Raw genomic sequence first — 22,770 nt, forward strand, 5'->3', positions numbered from 1 at the left:
TGCGATGATTGATGGACTACATTCTGCGATGGAGAAATTTGAGCTTGAAGTGTGAGCCACAACTCCAGGAGCTGAAATTCTTCTAAAGAGCATTAAAGAGCATCCATGGTCCAGCGGGTTTCTTATGCAAGGGATTCACCATCAAAACATTCGAGAAACTGCTTAGCAAAATTGGGAATCTTCAAGAAGAAGCGAAACAACTGAGGTTTTTTGAGAAAGTTGGGAAGCTAGAGCCATTGAAGACATCTGAGAATAAATCTGGGACAGTAGCAGTGGTTAAGAGGAGCAAGCGATCGCTGCAGATACAAGTCGAACAGTCTCGACAGATTTACCAACGTCCTCGACAGAATGGTCAGCAATCGTTTCAACAGAGGTCTTATCAAACAGATGGAGGGAAACCTCCGAACATAAAGAATCGTTTGAACAAAATATACATTTCAAGGATGAGCAGTCGAACAAATGTTTCAGAATTTGATAAAATAACCTGAATTCAAGCTCCCTGAACCGAAGAAATCAGACGAAGTTGATGAACAAGATCATCCGAGGAACAGCCCATATCACCGGTTGATCGGACACAACATAAAAGATTGTTTCACTTTTAAAGATTGGCTTGAGGAGAAATTCAAGAATGGGAGCATAATGATCCCAGAAGAGTATTTGAAAAGAACCTGAAAGAGGTTCTATCAATATGATTTCGGTCTATCTCAATGTCAGTCGATCCCAATGTTCTGATCGACTCCGAAGCAGCTAACAAAGGATGGAACGTCTTTTAATTACTATTGCACTACTTTTGTTGTCAAAAGGGATGTTAGTGGTAACAATGTTTGTCTGTCTGTTCCCTCTCACTGCAATAAAATAATGAAAGAACTTGTTGCTTTTCAGAACTGTTCAATGTTTGGAAAGCACGGTTAACAAAACATTCAGAGTTCATCAACAGGACAATCGAGAAAGGAGTAATCCAAGATGAGTAATCCAAGATAAAATCCAAGATAAAAATTTCAGCATTGTGAAAGAAACTATGATTTCAGGATAAGATGAAATTAATGTCCTAATAAATGGGTCATTCACTTTAAAGATTTTGGATTGGGTCCTAAGTAAATTTCAGAAAAAAATAGTGTGATTATAATACGAGCAGTTGACTAAGGATATCATGAGCCTTTTAATAAGGTAAATCTATCTCATTTGACAATATTTCGTTATTTTGCATATGTTCATATTGATGCAGGGAATAGGACTAAACTTGATTTGAAATATGTCGAATGCACTTTCATTAGAAATGGCTCAGATGAATTTGGGCACAAATTCTGAGACAATTAGAATTAAAAGTTTATCAAGAGCAAGGAAGTCACAATGAAATGGAGATATACAAGGATAGGAGTAGAACTCATAAGTGTTCGTCAGTTACTACTGAAGAGTTCAGATATGTTGAAATAGCAGATATTGGTGATCACGAGGATGGAGAAAAGATAAGTGCTCAATCAGATAAAGCACACGAAGTGCTTCAGTCATCTATTACTGAATTCGGGAGATCAAACAGAGTGACATGATCGATACACAATTATTATTCTTCCTTACACTATTTGTTGCTAACTAGATAATAGTGAACTGGAGTGCTATGAAGAATTTACTCAAATTGAAGATTCTAAAGAGTAAGAGTTTGCCATGGATGATGAGATGCAGTTATTAAGGTCAAATCGAACATGAGATTTGACAGTATTATCGATGGCAAAAGAGCACTACAAAACAAATGAGTCTACAAGATGAAAGAGAAGTCAGATGGTAGCAAGTGTTACATGACAAGACTAATTGTGAAGAGGTTTTAATAAAAGAAATAAGTTCACTACATTGAGATATTTTCTCATGTAGTGAAGATGACAATTGTCAGAGTATTGCTGAGTTTATTAGCAGAGGAAGCACGGGAAGATCTATATCTAGAGCAGATGAATGTAAAGACAGTCTTCTTACAAGAAGCTCTAGTAAAGGAACAATACATTGTGCAACTGCAGAGTTATCTGTTTTCAAGGAAAAAAACTTGATTTGCAAGTTGAAGATGAGCTTCTATGGCTTAAAGCATACCCTAAAATAATAGTTTGACAGGTTCGCGTCAAACAATTGGTACATAAAGTGTGAGGCATATCATTGTTATTTCATCAAAAATTTTAATAACTGCTATATATTATTTCTTTTGTATGTCAATGACATGTTGATTGCAGAGATAGATATGAAAAAATTGAAGACTTGAAGCAGCAATTATCAAAAGAATTTGAAATGAAGGATTTTGGTTCAACCAAAAAAATCCTCGTGATGGGAATCAGCAAAAACAAGAGTACAGCTACGTTGAAGTTGTTTCAGACGGACTATGTTGAGAATATACTACAATGTTCAAAATTAGTGAGACAAAACTAATTAGTACGCCCTTACATAGTCACTTCAAGCTATCTAAAGATCGAATCGCCAAAGTCTAGAGCAAATTAAGCACAGATGAGGAGAACAATATAATATATATGCTTCAATAGTTGAAAGTCTAATGTATGTTATAATATAAACAAGAGAAGATGTTGCACATGATACAATGCGAGTGATCAGTAGATACATGGGCAATCCAAACAAATATCACTGGGAGGCGGTGAAGTGGATTCACAGATATTTGAGAGGAACAATCGACAGGGCAATTTACTTCGGAACTGCGGGGATCAGTTTAGAGGGATATGTAGATTCAGATTTGACAGGAGATTTAAATGACACATTTAGCACAACAATGTATATTTTTGCTTTGAGGAACACAACAATGAATGGGGTTTCCAGTAGGGGTGTAAACGAGCCAAACACGAGAGCTAGTGTTCGGCTCGTTTATATTTCGAGCTCAAAAATTGTGTTTGTGTTCGGCTCGTTTGCTTAACAATCCGAACACGGGTTGTTCACGAACAAAGAGTCATTTTAACAACCTTAATCATGTAGCCATAAGACATAAGACAATAAGGGTTTGAGCAAGATTTAAAAATTATTATTTATATTAAAACATCATTTGAATCTAATTTAATAATTTTTATTCTATTTTCTTAATCAATATTTTAATTGATTATAAATCTTTGTAGTCTTGTAGTCAATTAGATTTTTTTAAAATACTACTTAATATATACTTAATATATATATATATATATATTCTCGTTAACTTATTGAACAAAATTAACGAACCAAACACGAGCCGAACACAAGTTGTTCGCGAACAACGAGCCGTTTTGACAGCCCTAGTTTCCAGATTATAGAAGATTATTACACTTTCAACTACATGAGTTGAATATTGTTATCACTGAGGATAATAAGAAGGTTTGGTTGCAGAGCTTCATGGGAGAACTGGGCAAAGAGCAAGGGATTGGAAAAGCTTCATAATGACAATACGGGTGTTATTCATCTTGCAAATAATACATCTTTTCATATCAAGATAGGACATTTAGTCGATCTATCATTTTATTCGTGCTCTCTTAGAATATGGACAGTTATTCTTTGAGAAGATACATACAGCTCAGAATCCTGCAGACATTTTGATTAAGGGGGTGACAATTGAAAAACTGAAGTTATGTTTGGCTTCAATTGAATTCTAAAAAGGTTAAGACTGAAGGTGAGCCACACTACTGGACAGGACTATGAAGATTGTATGGATGGAGGTACAAATCTGAAAAAGATGCGGTAGGTGCAATCATTTTCTTTTATTTTTCACTCTCATGCATTTTGTTACATGTGCCTGGGGCCTTGGATTGCATAACTATGGCAAAGAGCGGAGTGAACAATACGGTGGGCTAACCTTTCCAATATGGGGCTTTGGGAAGAAAATTGATAAGGGAATAGTTTTTTTATATCATTTAGAAAGTTCATTTCCTTAGAATTTGTGATATAAGAGTTAACTCAAACCATAATATAAATAGAAATATTATTGTTGAGTTCAAATAGGGTTACAGCAACGACTCTTCAAACCATAAATAAATGATAGCAAACATAAAACGACACAACCAAACAGCCCTAAAGTGTATCCCAAGGTGGTAGAGGTCGACTAGATGGATAAGGATGATTGGCGGGGGTGGCGCCAACAAGGTAATGCGGGCAACAGCGAAGGGGAAGTGCAGAAATGCAGGCACAAGGAGGTTGTCCTAGGTGTTGGCAACGAGGAGAGGGGGTTGATAGCGATGAGACGGCAGGAAAGAGGCATGTCCTCAACTGTCCTGGGGGCAGTAGTGCGGTAGGAAGGCTTGGGCAACATGGATGATGTGTGATTTGGGCGGCATATTTTTGGAAAGGAGGGGGCGGTGGCTGGTATGCGAATAACTGCAGAAAACAGCAGTCTGAGGACTGCTGCGAACGATTGCAGAAGATACGGCGGCAGGAAAAACGATAAAGTAAGAGAAGGTTAGGAAGATGGTAGGGAGGAAATCGAAGAGGATACAACACCACATCGGAGCAGGATATAGCCAGAGCACCACCTGTCACTGGATACAACCCTCGTAGGAGAAAATCAAGAATTCTACAGAAATCAACTCACCAAAACATAACCGTAATTCAGCAAACACTCATATATATATAATAGCTAATACATAAAATAGGAAGGGAAGGTTTCCCATTTGGGCGACAACCAGAAAGGGAGGAAGAAGCGCTAAAACAAGAAAATTGGGACTATTTTGTCAGCTTGACCCTTGTCTCCCACTATATTTTTTCTCGTGGTATTGTAGCAGCTACAATGCCGCAAGAAATCTGTGCGAAAGAAGCTCCCGCGTCAATCTTCTGGGGTTGGGAGAGTTTCGACTTCATTCGTCAAAACTTCTTATTATTTGTCTGCAATCCTAGCAACACCCATATCCCACTGGCAACTGCACCATCCTCCAAAGTACTTGAGAGTTTTTCCTAACTTACGAGCAAGCATCCCATCGGTCTAGTCCTCTGGGAGTGTTATTGAACTGATTTGACTTTGTGTGTCTCGAATCTGTTGCCGATTACTCCCAAAGTATTCCTTGGTCGGATTAACCAAATCTAAAGTAGAGATAACATGAACCCTCCCATATGGTGGTGGCACTGACAACAAGGTATCGACCTTGATATCCTGAAATGTCTTCTATCGTGTTTGTCTCGTGTATGGAGCTGGAGTCTCAATCCTATTATCACCTATCGTCACTAAAACTGGCATCACAGATGTTGCTCTAATGGTAAGGGCTCATGTGTTCTCGAGCTCCGCCGGAGGAAATAAGATGATGCACTTCCTATCCTTGGTGAAGGACTATGTGTTTTTAAATCCATCAATGTTAATTTCTATGGTCAAACTGTCACGGTCTCCCCAATAAAACGTAGTAGGCATCCATAGAGACCACATCGCACGACACCTGATCCTATAGCAGACTCCCGATCAAAAACTCCACTAGACATCTCCGATCAATGCTGGCTTTGTTCTCTTTCTTCAACCATGTCAAAGAATATGGTCGGAAGACCTAACTTCTCTACCATCTGCGTAGATGCCACATTCTTATTGCTCCCCCTGTCGATGATGAGACTGCATACATTTTCGGTCATCGTGCAGCAGGTGTAGAAGATATTGTAGCGAAGTCATTGCTGCTCCTCAGTATCCTCAACTTGTAGGATTCGTCGAACCACAAGCGCTTCCCTTTCATCTGGTAGCAAATAGTACACCTCACCCTGTTCCTTAGCTTTCACTTCATCGCTAAACTCTTCTACGACACCTTACTAGGTAAAAGATACCACGCAACTCGTCAGATACCTAGAGGCAATGTGGTCAAATCTGTGGAATTTGAAATGTTTCGTTGCGGAGACTGTAGCGGGCATGCTACACGTCTTAGGTTTCTTCTCAGTAAGAGTGGATTTATCCTTATATGAACCAGCTTTCTCAACTCCCTGAAGTGTACTCCGACTGGTGTCTCCAACTGCGGGTGGCCGCCGGACTGTTGGTGGCTATCTGTTTGTTTTTGTTGTCTTTCTACTTTCAATGCTAATGTTTGGACATCTCCAAGTGACCAATAAGGCTGCAGCTGCACCATGTTACAAATAATGGGCTTCAGGCAAGATAACGAACTATGGTATGCTCCTCTGGCTCAAACAAATCACACCTCATTTGTAACTGATCAAACTACGTCATGAACTCCTCTATTAAAAGACCCATCTACTGTAGGTGACAAAGCCTAAGGAACATATCTTGGAGACAATGGAGCAGGAGGTATTTCCTCTGCATCGCTTTCTTCATCTTCTTCCACCTAGTAATATTATTGTTGTCATCTATTTTTTCTATCTCTGTAAGTTCTTCCACCACAAAGAGACATTTTTTCAGCTTGATAGTAGCTAATTTGACCCTTTTATACTCTAGCACATCTTTATACTCGAAGATTCATTCAACAGATTGCCGCTAATCAATAACTTCTTCTGGATCAATAGCTCCATCAAATTCTGGCGAATCCACTTTGATACCAGGTCTCTGTGCCCTCCAAATGATATCTCCTCTCCAAAATTCTCCTTATGGAAGAGATTTAGATACCCCTCTCCAGGTCTCCTCTAGTATTGGATTCTAAAACGTCGTGGTCTATTTTCTTCATCACTGAAAGTCTCCCAATGGAAGGGATTCAGATCGTCCTCTCTTTCTCCCCTTCGACTCTCCAGATCTCGATCGAGGACAACCTCCCCTTAGGTTATCTCATCAATCTACGCAAGCCTCCGCTGAAGACGACGAAGCTCTCGTCAAATCTCTTCCTTCGTAAACTCGAGCATATATCTTCTTAGTGGCATGGTTAGGATTTGGGATTTATGGAAGTGAAAAGGTTATTAGTGGTATGAAGAAAAATTTATGGGTTATGATAGATGTTAGGAAATTCTATGTGGGACTAGGATTTTGCTAGCTCTGATACCAAATGATACCGGAGTTAACCCAAACCACAATAGAAATAGAAATATCAAGGACTCTTCAAAAAGAAAATAAATGATAACAAGCATAAAATGACACAAGCAAACACCCCTAAAGTGTATACCAGGGTGGTGGAGATCGGCTAGGTGGATCGGGATGGTTGGCAAGGGTAGCGACAGCAAAGGAATGTAGGTGGCAGTGAGGGGAAAGTGCATAAACACGGACAGCAAGGAGGTTGTCCCGAGTGATGGCAGCAAGGAGAGGGGGTGGATAGCGATGGGAAAGTAGGAAAGATGTGTGTCTTAGCTGTCCTAGGCGGCAGCAACACAGTGGGAAGGCTGCAGAAGAGAGGTGCGGTTTTGGCGGCAATAATGGTGGAAGGGAGGGGATGGTGGTTCGTAGGAGATAACAGCATAAAACAGCAGCTCGAGGGTGAACAGCCAAATGTGAGATTGTACAGCTTTTGTATTTTATAGTTTTGGTTGTACAGACTTTTGAGTATGTATTTTTATTATGTTGGATTTTAACAGTTCTATATATGATTCTTGATAACATGATTTTTCGCACTTGCGAGTATATGAGAATATATATAAATTATGAATGTTTGTGACGATGGAGTTAAATTACTTTATTAACCACCGAGTCCTGATTGGGCAAGTCGAGACAAATATTGGTGAGAATTTAGTTTGACTAAGTCGTCTGGCTCTGTCGCACTATGGTTGACCCTAAATGAGAGGCCAGTTGGGGCGTGACGCCTGCTCTAATATTTGAGACAAATTCAATCTTTCACTCCAATCAACAAATAAATCTGTGTTAATACAGCTGAAAAAATGAACTTCACAACATACAGATGATTGGTCAGATAATGACCCAATATATATCTGATATTAAAAGCGATATTAAAAGCAAAATAGAGGTTCTTGTCATTGCTAGAACTTCCCTTCCACCAAAGCATATCATCCTCTATACGCTCAATGGGTTGCCACCCAAATGTTAGGCCTTCAAAACAACCATTCGAACTAATCTACAACCAACCAGCTTAGCCACAATGTCCTATGCAGTGAATAAACAAGCCTTGTAGCATAAAGCAATGTTAAGAATAATAAAAGAAGCTTTATTCTATATGTCACTACGGTATTTCATCAGATGATAGCATTAACTAGGCATCACCATCACTGCACCAACCCTATAATCTGTGACAATGTCTCCGCAATTACCCTCTCCAACAACCTTGTCTATCATGCGCACACCAAATACATTGAAATGGATCATCAATGTCAAAATTTTGAGAAAAATAGCTTGAATACTGAAAGGCTCAATATCTTTTCCCTTTGCTTTTATTCCATTACATAATAATCTTACAATCTATTTTAGGTACAAAATCAAGTGCAGAATCTATTTTAGGTAACTTAATAATACATATTCTTAATCTAAATATTCAGCTAAAAGGGAACTACATCAGAATAAAGATATTGGAAATAAGGAAGCTCCTAATTATAGAAAACTCCTAATTGATTTATGTCCTTCCTGATTGACATCCCACCCCAAATTGATGCTGACTGATCTAGAAGTATCAATTTACCAACAAGAAGCTGATAACATTGTTGGGACCAAAAATCCTCAAGCTGTCGAAGCCGAGAGTGTTGAAGCCTGAGATTGTAGAAGCCTAAGAATGTCGAAGCATGAGAGCGTCGAAGCCCAAGAGTGTCCAAGCCCGAGAATGCCGAAGCCCGAGAATGCCGAAGTCCGAGAGTGTTGAAGCCCGAGAATGTCGAAGCTCGAGAGTGTTGAAGTTCGAGAATGTCGAAGTCTGAGAGTGTCGAACCCGATAGTTATGAAGCCCAAGAGTGTCGAAGCCCGATAGTGCCGAAGCCCGAGAGTGTCAAAGCCCAAAGCAGAAGCGAACGAAGCAAAACGTAAGAAGCAGTCAAAAATGCCACAGAAGAAGTGATGCCTAGTGAAGAAGATCAGAATCAGACGAATAATAATATAAACATAACAAACTTTTTCAACCCAATAATCCTTGTATTCCACAATGAATGGATTTTGCACTTCAGAATAAGTTTCATCTCCTTCAAGACATAATTCTTCTTTTCCACCTTATTCTTAACGAGAAGAGCAGCAAACATTTCAAAAAGAGTCCTAATTCCAGAGTTGCGGATGAATGAATCAGTTATTGGGATCAAGGCAGTTGATGAGCGCGAGCGCATTGCTGGTAAGTCAAGAGACGTGCACAACATGGCGGCGGATCTCTGGCCGCACATCTGTCGCCGCTTTGTTCTACAAGAGACTATCGAGACATGTGCTCTGATCTGTAAGTGTGGCGCTCACCCACGTCTGAACGTTATTCAGATGCCAACCGAAGGATATGCTTCTGTATCGCCCCATTCGCTCCATCTCCTTAACCGATCTCCACAGCCGATCAACGGAGTCGTCGATCGTCTCGACCCAATCGCGAACGACACCGCCGTCGCAGGTTCTTCAAGTTGTGGAGGACGATTTTGAGCTCACCGAGATTTTGTGAACGAAGTTCGAGGCTGCGAAGGAGCGATCGGCTGAAACTTTCAGGGTTGCGTGAGTGAGTTGGCGGGGGTTGCGGTGCTGAATCGCTGGGGTGTAGTCGATTAGGCACTTCTCGCAGAGATCGGGTTAGCGAGTTACCTTGCAGGAAGATCGGATGAAGTCTATGGGAGCTGCTGCGGTGGTGTTGCAGGAGAGGGCGATGGAGATCGTCGCCGCTGCGGCGGCTAGTGTTTAGATCGGGGATCTATGTTTTTCCGTTGTGTTTCTCGTTCTGAAATTTCACTTAGGTTCTCATCAAAACCCCAAAACTTTATCCATTGTGTTTCTCATTCCGGCGGCGGTGCAGATTAAGAAGACGAGGGTTTTAGACAAAGCAGACGAGCGAGAATAAGGCAAAGAAATAGTTCATCCCTTCCCGCAATAAGACCGGCGAGAAGGGAGTCTCGATGGTCCTCCAAAGATTATCAGTGGTTAGGGCAAAATTTTGGCTCTAATACCATGCCAAAGTTTTGAGAAAAATAGGCTGAATACTGAATAGGCTCAATGTCTTTTCCTTTTGCTTTTATTTCATTAAAGAATAATCTTACAATCTATTTTAGGTACAAAATAAAGTGTATAATATATTTTAGGTAACTTAATAATACATATTCATAATCTAAATATTCAGCTAAAAGGAAAATAAATCAGAATAAAGATATTGGAAATAAAGAAGCTCCTAATTATAGAAAACTCCTAATTTAGTTGCCTAATTTTCGTCCTTCCTGATTGACAATCTCTTCATCTTAGATTATGTCAAAGTTGAAACAATACTAATCATCACATAAACACTTAAGATTAACTCTTGTTAATTTGTTTGTAAACCTTTCCTCGGCTCACGTTGACAATCTCATATCCAACCTTACAATCCAAGGCAAGATGGATCATCATCTTGGAGGGAGGTGATAATAGAATAATCTCTCTCCATAACTTTCAACCAAATCCATCAAAATAAGACAATTCAGCATCAGCTCATCTCAGCCGTTTATGTATAACATCTTCTAACATTTTGTAACAGAGAGATATAGCAAGCCTATATATATATCGCCTGATCTGATACCACAGTGACATATGGAATAAAGCTTATTTCATTAATCTACCAATGCTTTCTGCTATGCTTTTCTATACTGTCAGATCTTTCACATAGCCGTAAAAGCTCTCACATTTTACATTTATTAGGAGGGGAAAGGATTTTCAAGTTTGCTAACACGGTAATCCTTTTTTTTAACTTAAATAATAAATAAACCTATGAAACATTATCAACATAAAACCTATCTACCTGAGGGATTAGAAATAGCAAAACCAAGTTAGATAATTATTTTAAAGAAGCGAGAGATTTAAGCATATGATACTTCACTTACAGGAAAACAGATATTAACTGAAACGGATGGCCAACATACCTCTTTCATTCCATGTAGTACAGCCCCCGCAATTGTGATGTGTGAAAAACCTTCTCTGCCAAAGTTGTTTTGGGGTATCTCACTTATGTTTCTAACCACCAAAGAACCTTGAATTGAACGCCACAATAACAAATATTAAAAGATACTAAACATTCAAGAAAAGTTAAAACAATTTTTTGAGTTAATTCCAGCACAAAGAGTTTTTTGTCAAGACATAAAAGACAGTAAATAGAAAGGATATGGGCATCTGCAAATTGCATCGGCAAAAGCCTTTCCGTCAAAAAGGTTTCTTGATAGTATAATTAAAAAAACAGAGACAGTAACGCAGTATATCTTATAAAATACAAATATCTATTTTATCCTAAACAAAACCAATGCATTACATAAAAATAACAATATAATTATTGCTAAGTATTTTAGATAACATAATTTTTTTTTTAGAAGAGATTGTAGTTTCTATAATAAAAGGCAGCATTGTGCCAAAAACTAGGCTTAGATGACCTGCATTAACAAGGGAACCAACCACACAGAAGAGTGATAAAAAACAAGATACATAACTTAGGTAAGAAAGACCATTAAATAAACGCATAATAAAATAACTACGAAAATTTGAAGAACTAAAACACTTTTATTCAAATAAACTTTCAGCAATTCAAATTATTTTCATCAATGTATAATTGAACATAGATTAAGATGTATTACAAAGATTTCTCATAATCAATTTGGATTTATGCTGAGCAAGTCTACTATGGAAGCTATACATTTATTGAGAGGTTTGATGGAGAAGTTCAAAGATAATAAGGAGGATCTACATATGATTTTTATTGATTTAAAGAAAGCTTACAATAACTTCCAAGAGATATCCTTGGAGAGTTCTTGAGAAGAAAGGTGTTGATATGATTTATATTCAAGTCATTAAAGATATGTATACAAGAATTGTTACATGTGTTCGAACAGAAGGAGGATTGGCCAAATATTTTCCTATTTCTGGTGGTTTACATCAGGGATCGGCTTTAAACCCGTATTTTTTTGCTTTAGTTATGGATAGTCTTACTGGACACTTACAAGAGGACGTACCTTGGTATATGCTTTTTGCTGCTGATATCCTTCTTGTGGATAAGACGAGAGAAAAAGCTCAAGAAAAACTTGAATTATGGAGGTCTACGTTGGATCCTAAAGGCTTCGTTTAAGTAGAACTAAAACTGAATACATGGAATGTAATTTTAGTAGTAGTAGCTCTAGTGACAGAAATGTAACTATGGGTGATCAAATTATTAAAAGGTGTGAACGATTTAGATATTGATGGGGATGTAATTATTCAAGTTGGTTGGTTAAAGTCGAGAAATGCTTCGGACCTATTGTGTGATAGAAAAGTACCGCTTAGACTTAAAGAAAAATTTTATAAAATGGTGGTGAGACCTGCAATGCTATATGGCGTTGAATATTGGCCTTTAAAAGACCTTTAAATAAAAGAGAAGCATAAAACTAAGTTAAGTGTTGCCGAGATGAGAAGCTTTACACTTAGAGACAAAATGCAAAATTAATATATCTGTGATAGGGTTGGTGCAGCTCCAGTGACAAACAACATTAGGGAGAGTCGTCTTAGATGGTTTGGTCACATTAAACGTCGACCATCTGATGATCCGATTCGAAGAGTAGATGTTTTAGATTTTACTTATGTTAAGAAAGTTACTTATGTTAAGAATAAGAAAGGCAAAGGTAGACCTAGGATGACTTGTGCATATTGTATAAAAAATGATCTTAATTTACTAGAATGAAATGACAATATGACACTAAATAGGACGAATGTAGAAATATTCATGTAGCCGACCTCACTTAGTGGGATAAAGGTTTTCTTGTTGTTGCTTGTATTGTATAAATGATGCTTTATCCAAATTAATTTTTTATTTTCATTGTAAATTTTCTGTCTGTTAAATCCATGTGGGCTTCGAAAATTTGTGTCAGACTCCCCAAAGAGAATTTGTGTTGTTGGTTTGTCATCAAATTTTAAAACCATATTAAATTTTAGATGAAATAGTACCCAAAGATTCCCTCAGTAATGAGCACTTCAAAATTTGCTCGAGGTTTCTCATAGGCTTAAATACCTATGTTAAGTTATCCATCTACGTGGTGATAGAGAACTTTCAATTAAGGCTAACAGTAGGTTGCCATGAACTAAATGTAAAGTAGCAACAATCAATTTTTTTATTAGAAAAATTCATCACAATGAGCTTAAAATGGGTGATAGGGGGGATGAAAATGAACTTACTAAAGATCTCATAGTTCTGTCATTATGGGCTGTCATGGACCCAAGTTCACTTAATTAATAAAAATTATCAACCCAACCTGAACAAAAGATCATTATGAGCATCCATTAGTGTTTGTCTAAGAAAAAAAATTTGTTGATCTTACCTAACAAAAGTCTTTGTATCATATTAAGTAGATCATATGATTTACAACTCAATTGGGATCCATTGGTGAATATTTGGGCTTTGGTCATGACTATAATATGAAAGAGGGTTTATGACAAACCAAAAAATTCAATGTGGCCCGGTCTTAATAGCACTTCTTGTCATGCTATTGATGGCAAGTTATATAGTCAAAAAACATGTGTCATGTCCTTATTAGTGTGAAATCTTTTAAAAGAAACCCCAGAGATGCTCATGATATTATTGCAGAAGATGGATGGTTTATTGCTCGAAGATTTATAGGAGTAGATTTCATATAAACTTTTTTTATTGTTCTATAATTTCTCTCGAAACTATATTTTTATCATAATTTAAGAGCAAAATATTTACATTAAAATTTCATAGTTGTTTGATAATAATATACTCATTAAGTTGAAATCTTATATCAAACCGACTATTATTGAAATATTTGAATGATTTAATTTTGTTATTTTAGATTTTGTTTACTCTACCTAATTGTTTGTGGATGATCAGATATAAACTTATGGTTGGTTTAGGTTTAATTAGATATTATTTTTTGCCGATCTTATTAACTCTGCTTTATAAGTAAATAATAGGGTCTATTTTCACAACATGATAGTTTCGTATAGGTTTGAAATTGAAAGTAAAGAAAAAAAAAATCTTTATAAAAGACCTTGAAGATCTTAGCCAATGTTAAATTGAATCTCCTCTCATTTTAAACTTAATGTATAGATGTTTGTCATGTGGTTTAAGTATTTTCAATTTCAATCTTAAGAATAAAGATGATCGAACTTGAGATGTGAGACTTATGAACTTGACATAAAGGTTTGGCAGCTTAGATTACGAAAAAAAAAATGCTTAGAGTTTATCTCATTTTTTAATCCACAAAACATTCTATAACCATACATTTGAATATTAGCACATTGGCCAAAACACATAGAAACATACTCAATTCAATAAACTTGAACGCAATTTAGAACATTTGTCAATGCAACTTTTGTGACTTTCCAGTCATGACAAATTTGAGTTTACCTCATCATTTTACCTGTGCAACACTCTCGTATCTTATGTTCTAGTGTTTAGCATGTTGATTAGAGCACAGGTAGACACTTTATTTGTTTTTGTGTGCAAAATACTTTAACTTTAGACTTGGTCATTGGTGCATTTAACATAGTTCATATGCAATATTTTGTTCTTTTGATGTTCTTGACAATTTTTAAAGCATTGTATTTCAGTTAAAAGTTATTTTGTAAAATGCATAGACAACTAAAAATTTTTTAGATTTGGTTTTCGTGTGTGACTATTGTCACAAAAAAACGTAACGACACAACCTAATAACTTTGAATTAACCAAGTCATGAACAACGGTCCGACAATATTGACAATTCTTCTAAATCATTCAATAATTCATCATAAGTTCCAACAATAAAAAAAGTTAATAAAATCACAATGTTCGCTAAATAAAAATTTAAATCATCTAGAACAACATAATCTAAAATAAAACATCTCAAACCAACACACAACAGCATCTCACTGCATAGAGGTAAACAGTACAATAATTAAAACCACAAAACGTAATACATATCAACAGTAGTTTTTCTACTATAAACAAAATCTCTCATGTCTGACATATCAATCTATAATTTTTCCTGAAAGAAATAATTAAATTCAATTGTAAATTTTTCACCACTTAGTGACTAATTACAATCTTGTTATGTATTAAATTAATATGTAAATATTATGTATGAATGTCCCAAGGGTATGCAATTTATTGATAATTCAAAATTACAAGCTTTTACTTTTAATTTAATCCTTCTCATTTTAATTTAAGTATTTATAATTTTTATCTCTTTAAGAAGTCACATCAGAATGATTGTCATCTCAAAATTGTAAATGTAGGTACCCTCAAAATTTTGCACCTGAATGTACACCTTAAAATTCACATTGTATTTTTCGTATACGGATATATCGCATATCCTGTCAGTACCATTTGGGGGTAATCATACCTAAGTCTTTACCTTTTATTTCCTTTAAATTACTTCATTTTAAAAATATTGAGCAATCATTTTTTTTTTATTTTCAACTTCATTTCATTTCATTTATTTCAATAATTCTTAAATTTACAACATGCATACAACATTCATATAATTATTAAAATAATTGTTTGAAGTATTAAGACAAGTCTTTATTTAATAAAATATCAATTTAATACATATAAGAAAATAATTACTCACATTGTTTAGTTTGCTTGTCTCACGACTCTCTATCTCCAAATCTTCTAGGTTCAAATGTTCCTCAACCTTAATTGTTCTCATGAATTAATATTTTATTAAATATTAATTCAAAATCAAGTAAATTAAATTGTAACTTTAATTAAAATATACATTATCTTTCAAAGTGTTTCACCCCGTCAATCTTGAATTTGTATTCCCTTGACCTCAAGTACTTCCTGATTTCAAATGCGCTTATTATTAACATTTAAGGAACAAACATATACATATATATATATACATAATATATATATATATAATCCACAGATTCCCAATTTTTCCCTGTCCTTAAATTGAATAATTGGACCGGCTATTCTGCTAGGATTTCGCCTTATGGAGAACCCTAGCGTCTGCTACGATATTTCTCGCGTCGTACAGTAATTTCCGCTTCACCTTCATTGTTAGCTTCGTCGGGTCGAAGAGCTCGCGTCGTCGTTGCGATTTCGCAGGGCTACGTCATCTGGCTCTTTCGTAGTCGCGTCGACTGACCCAGCTTGGCAGCTCGCGTCGTTTCTGATGGAGCTGATTTCGCAGAGGTCCTCATGTCGTCCGCTTCTACGATTTCATCGAGCTGCATTGTTTGTTTGTTGCAGGCTAAACGGCGTCGACCCAGCTCGACAGTTGCGACATGACAAACCCACGTCTGCGTCGCTTCTGCTCGAGCTGAATTCGTTGGGCTTCTTCAAAGGGGTTCCACAAATAATTTGTTGCTCCTGCAGTCCGTGCTAACGGCCTCAGGGCTTTCCTACACCGTTGCCCTCGCCGGTGATAACCCCGTCAAATCCTACGATACTACAGTGTTTTATAAACGTAGCTCCCCTTTCCACCTCGCAGATAGTCCAATATTCTCGCAGATGTACCATGATTCTGTTGCAAGACATGGAGATTACAATCTCATCAAAAAGTAGAGAAAAAGTCGGGCAAACCAGCAATATTCTTTTCTGACGCTGAAATTTCAAATAGTGCAGGCAAATACAAATTTACACTAATTGGAAAGTTCCAATTAGATCACCCTACAATGGAGATTATCAGAAAGGTTCTTGAAGATTTCAAACTAGTTGGGGCTTGGCAGGTGGGTCTTTTCGACGAAAGACACGTTATGATACAGCTGAGCATAGAAAAAGATTACACGAAGATTTTCTCATTGAAATTCATCACAATCGAAGACAATCATATGAAATTGCTCAAATGGACCCTTAATTTTGATCTCAGTCAAGAACCCCCAATTGCACCTATCGAGTTCTCATTATCTGAACTCAAACTTCAAATCTTTGACTTACCTATCTTATATGCATTTGGGACTATCCTTGAAAAACTTTTGCAGGTAAACATGTCTACAGTTCATTTCTCAAGGCCCTCTATTGCAAAGATTTTGATTGAAAAGGATATCACACTACCAGATGTTGAAGAAATCTGATTTGGCTCTGCTCACAATGGTTATTGGCAAAAAACCATTATGAAACAAAAACCTTACTATTGCAAGCACTACAAGATGTTTGGTCACCCGCAAGAGAAATGTTTCAAATTGCACTCACAGTTAAGAAACTATAGTCAAAAACAGGAACATGCTATTAGTACACCCCACGTGCCTGAACGCGCTTCTAGCAAACATGATGACAGCCAACCTGAGGGGGGAATCACCACAAGATAGGAGTAGATGTCTGCCCTAGGAACCCTTCTCCTAACCATACTAAAAGGGATAATGTTCGGACCGAAAATCAGAATAGTTTCGCAGCTCCTATTCTGGAAGCATCAGGTGCAGATATGACAATTCACACTTCACATACACTGGAACCTATCGTTGTGGCAACGACTTCCTTTCCTTCTACTGCGATTTTATTATCTAATCAAACCGAATATCACATAAGTCAGTCTTCAGATGAAGAATGACAAGTTTAAACTTCTCGGCGGAAATAGAAGGTTGGGGGCACACTCCAACTTGAAAACTTAATGGATGATATTTTGGTTACTCCTGGCAATGGCACTACACTTCAAATTTTATTATCTGGCTTCGCTCCTAAAACTAGAGGAAGAGGCAAGACTAAACTGGCTCGTCCCTAGCTACTTGTATTCTGTAGGTTTTAAATTTTTTTGAGTCTCTCTATATCTTTTTGTTGGGGTATTATTGTATTTGGTATCGTATGGGTAGGGTGTCTCTATTGAGTCCTCTCATACAACGTCTATGTATCTTTTCTATTTCAACAAAATCAGCCTTTAGGCTTTTCAAAAATATATATATATATAATTCATTAATTTAAATATAATTAAGCTCTAACTTACCTGAAAATTTACTTTGGTCGCCCGCTAACTCTTGAATGAGAGCTTCGTCCTGCACGGACGAGTAGGCCGCTTTCTCCTCCTCTGCAACTTCTACTCTTTTACTTCTTCGCACATGACACTCGCAGACCCATTTAAGCACTTGGTATGCTTCTCCTTTCGACAGAGCCACGCACACTCTTCATCTCGAGAAATTTTTCCATACGGAGTGCAGATGCAGCACTGCGTGTAGACTCCAGTAATATGTCACCAAGTGTGCTACACCGGCTTCACCTCATAAACACTGCGCGGTGAACCGAATCTGTGCGGTTCCACTTCAATAAGCCTCGCAGAACAACTCTGATAAGTCTCCAATAACGCCGCAATAACTCTTCAATAACACCATGCGAATAACCAGTCTAATAATGTCGTGGTCCCGCCTCAATAATCTCTGTAGAACAATTCTGATAACCGCTTCAATTACGTCACAATAACACTCAATAATAATGTGAAGTAATCCGCTCCAATAAACTCAGCGGTTTCACTTCAATAACCCCCGCAGAACAACTCCAATAAGTCTTCAATAACGTCGCAATAATCATTCAATAACGCCGCAATAAACATTTAATAAAGCCGAAATAACCCTTCAATAACGTTGTGGTCCCGCTTCAATAACCCCCGCAGAACAATTTCAATAATCACTTCAATAATGCCCAATAACCCACCAATAACACCGCGCGGTGAACTGCTCCAATAACCGCAGCAGTTCCACTTCAATAACCCCGCAAAAAAACTACAATAAGTCCTCAATAACCCTTTAATAAAGTTGTGGTTCCGCTTCAATAACCTCCGCAGAACAATTCCAATAACCATTTCAAAAACACCGCAATAACCCCCCAATAAAACTGTGTGGTGAACTGCTCCAATAACCTCAACGGTTCCACTACAATAACACCTGCAAAATAACTCTAATAAGTCCCCAATAAAACCGCAATAACTCTTCAATAACGCCGCGGTCCCGCTTCAATAACCCTCGCAGAACAATTCTAATAATCGTTTCAATAACGCCGCAATAACCCCCAATAATACCGCACGGTGAACCACTCCAATACCTCAACAGTTCCACTGCAATAATCCCCACAGAACAAGTCCAATAAGTCTCCAATAACGCTGCAATAACCCTTCAATAACGTCATGGTTCCGCTTCAATAACCCTCACAGAACAATTTCAATAATCATTTCAATAACGCCGCAATAACCTCCAATAACATGCACTCCAATAATCATAGTGGTTCCACTTCAATAACTCCCACAAAACAACTACAATAATTCCAAAATAACGTCGCAATAACCCTTCAATAACACCTCATATTTAATAAAATGATAAAAAATGAATATAATGCTACCCTTATGTTTCTCTAATGAAATGAGTCACCAGTCACATTCTATATTGAAGAGTTATTCCGGCATTATTGAGAACTTATTGGAGTTGTTCTGCGGGGTTATTGAAGTGAAACTGCAGAGGTTATTGGAACGTTTCACCGCGCAATGTTATTGGGGGGTTATTACGGCGTCATTGAAGCAGTTATTGGAATTGTTCTGCGAGGATTATTGAAGTAGAACCGCAAAGGTTATTGAAGTGGTTCACCGCACGGTGTTTATGAGGTGGATTCTAAGTAGCACACGTGGCGACATATTAGTGGAGTTCGCACGCAAAACTGTGTCCGCACTCAATATGGAATTTTTTTTTCCTTCTTATATTGAGTTATTCTTCCTTTGAGTGTGGCTTGACTTCAACCCGCACGGCGAGCCGCTTACCTCCGTTTCCTCCCTTTGACTAGGGTCGGCATGACGCGCTTTCCTTAGCTCTACAATGACGTCAGACAAGAAACTCCTCGGCAAAGCTGGGATTCTTCTTCTTCCCTTGATTAAGGTTTCTTCCTTCTACTATGCAAAAAGCCTCCCACGCATGTAGGTGACGGCTTCTTCCCTATCTATCTTCTTCCTTCTTTCCTTCTTCTGTCTTTTTCCTTCTTTGTTACCACTCTCGATCTCCCTGCTCTTTTTCTCGCACTCTCTTTCTCTCTATCTATTTGAATGAAATGAAAACTTATTCAGCTCTTAAAGACGAAACCATATAGATGTAGCAATTATTATTAATAATATTATTTATTTATTTATAAAATACAGTTATTACATAAGATGCATGCAAATATTTCATTTGAAGCTTTTAAAAATAACATTTTGTTTGTCTACATGTATGTACTGTTGACCTGGCAACGTTTATTAAGACCAAGGTTTTTATTTGTGCATTCAAAGAACATTTACTTTCTTGCATTTAGTTTATGGTTTGTTGAATTTTAAATGTTCAATAAAATTTGTTTATACACGTTCATAAGCTTTTAAGTTCACTGCAATTCTCATTTAGATTCTTTTTTGCTCTTTTCTATTAGTTCAATGCAACTTTTAATATAGTCCAAGCGTTCATTTGAAGTTCATGTTCATGCTCATGTGCAAACTATTGAATCCCTTATTGTCTGGTTCATGTTCAAACTTATGTTGAATTCTAGTTCTTGCATTCCATTTGACATGACGCGTAGCACCTTTTGAAAGTTTATTTGTTCATTTAGTATTTTTATGTTTATTTACATCACATTAAATGATCCCAAATAGTCAATTTCATTTTATTCTTCGCAAGTTTGTTAATGAGGATTTTGACAACCTCACGACATCACTCCTTCGTAGGGGTCGTCTACAATGAGTGTTGGGCCTTTCTATCAGACTTAAAAAGGCATATATGATCGATATTGTAAGACATTGCGATTGAGTGTCTTCAAAATTAAAGGCGTTTTTGAACCCACCACATTTAAAAAAACATTGATGAAATTTCAGAACTTACAAGAGAATGATCATACACACACAAAGATCTCCGATCATATTAGAAGGATGCTAACAGGTAGATAAATATCTAACATGCAAGATGAGTTGATGTTGATGACAAGTTGAGGCAAAATGAAGAGATCAATCTTATAGCAAGCTCGACTTATAGCAAGCTCGACGATACACAATAATTCTCTCTCTCCCTCTCTCTTATATATAAATATATATATATAGTGAGAGGGAGAGAGAGTTGGAGATAGGGAGAACAATGTAGAGAGGAAGAGAAGAAGACAGAGAGTGAGTGGTGGAGAGAGTATAGAATGGAAAACGGAGAGGCCTGGAGACTCGGATTCACGCACCTCTTTTAAATTTCTCATTGTCATCATGCTCAAATTAGATATCAACGAACCTTTGATCATCTAACACTCAAAGCCATACAAAATCTTCAGACTAATTATGATTTTATAAATTTTACCTTTAAATTCATATGATATTGTTTCTATCACATAATACTCCAAACGTATTTCTCCATTCTATTCACCTAAAACTATATAAAGAGAGAGAGATAAGATGTAAAAGACCATAATCTTACTCTAAATGTATTGGACTCCGAACATGACACTAAAACAATGATAATAATCTACATAAAACTAGTATATTAACAGCACTGAGTTCTTATACTATTTCCATCTCAATAAAATTCAGCCTAAAAAAAACATGCCTAAATTAAGTTAAATGAACACAGCGAATGAATGAACATCACTCTCAACAGGTTCTCTTCGGAAAAGTAGGTAGCAATCAATCCCGTTTTAGATAAAAACAAAAAACAGGATCGTTGCAGATTTGGTTGCATAAAAAAGAACCAAGACGATACGCAGATTTTGGACACGATAGACGAAACAAATAAAACTGTATGGGGAGAAAGAGGTCGATAGCGAGCATAAGAAATAATTTGAGGAATATATACCTTGATTCGAGCTGTGATAGAAAGCATTGCAACATATTGAAAAGAAGAAGAGGAGCTGCAGCTCAAGTAGGCGGCTATCGCAGTCCCCTACGCCCATTTGAACGCAGGCAATGGTTACAGACACTTCTAGTGAAACCGGGATTTTGGCTGCGAGAAGAGGCGCTTTCCTGCTTAAGATTGCACCCCCCATTAATCGTAGGAATTTGTTGGATTAATTAAACCAATTAATGAACAACGCTTTTCCTATCAATACGCCGGACATAGATCTGACTTCAATAATATCATCCCATTATTTAAGTGAATTCGTGAAGTTTATTTTGAAGTTATTGAAGAAAAATGCATATTTCAATTCAATAACCCTAAAATAACATCTTTAGTTTCACTACAATAACTCAGAATAACATCGCAGAGGTTATTTCGGGGTTATTTTAGGGTTATCGAAGTTGAACCCATATATTGCACCCTAAAATAACACGCAGGAGTTATTTCGGAGTTATTTTGAGGTTATTTAAGAGAAACTCATATATTTCACTTCAATAATCCCGAAATAACATCGCATATGTTATTTCTAGGTTATTTTTTAGTTATTTCGGGTTATTGCAGAGTTCACGGTTCTACTTTAATATTTTTTTAGGTGGGTCTGATATAACACACATGATTATATGATACTAGGAGTCCGCACGTAGAGCTTAGTCCTGAGTCCAGACATAACACTTTTCCTTGATTTTGGACCCACTTTACGTCACTTTATTTTTCTTTTTCCAACTTATTTGATTGGAGTTTAGTGATTTTTTTTCTTTTTGAAAAAATTACAATAACTCTTAAAAATGTTAAAATTATTTTTAGGTTTTGTTATTATTTTTGAAACATAAATAGCCAATTATTCTAAGTTTTTCATATTTGAGCACAAAGCATTCTAGCCCCACCTCCTTCCCTCACTAACACAAAGGATATCACCCTATCATATGGCATCACCATAATGGTCACCATTATCATACATGTTCTATGTCTATCAACACCACCTTTACCCCACCACCTCACTCTCATTAATGTGACATATTCAACAAAAATAAATAAAAAAAATAACATGCATTTATAATACCAAATATGTATTTCTTTCA

At 36.8% G+C, this 22,770-nt stretch overlaps 1 protein-coding gene across 1 annotated transcript in view; it reads right to left on the minus strand.

Annotated features, from left to right (window-relative positions):
* Positions 1–21,876, minus strand: part of LOC110038425 (auxin-binding protein T85-like) — a 44,052-nt gene extending 22,176 nt beyond the window's left edge. The window contains exons 1-2 of the mRNA XM_020743273.1: positions 21,650–21,876; positions 10,849–10,955 (exon numbers count right to left, since the gene is read on the minus strand). Of these exons, the coding sequence (XP_020598932.1) occupies positions 10,849–10,955; positions 21,650–21,839 (297 nt within the window). The 5' untranslated portion in view covers positions 21,840–21,876. The remainder of the gene's footprint in view (positions 1–10,848; positions 10,956–21,649) is intronic.
* Between the last annotated feature and the right edge of the window lie 894 nt (positions 21,877–22,770).

Source organism: Phalaenopsis equestris, unplaced genomic scaffold (assembly GCF_001263595.1).
Source record: "Phalaenopsis equestris unplaced genomic scaffold, ASM126359v1 Scaffold232799, whole genome shotgun sequence".
NCBI classification, from domain to species: Eukaryota; Viridiplantae; Streptophyta; class Magnoliopsida; order Asparagales; family Orchidaceae; genus Phalaenopsis; species Phalaenopsis equestris.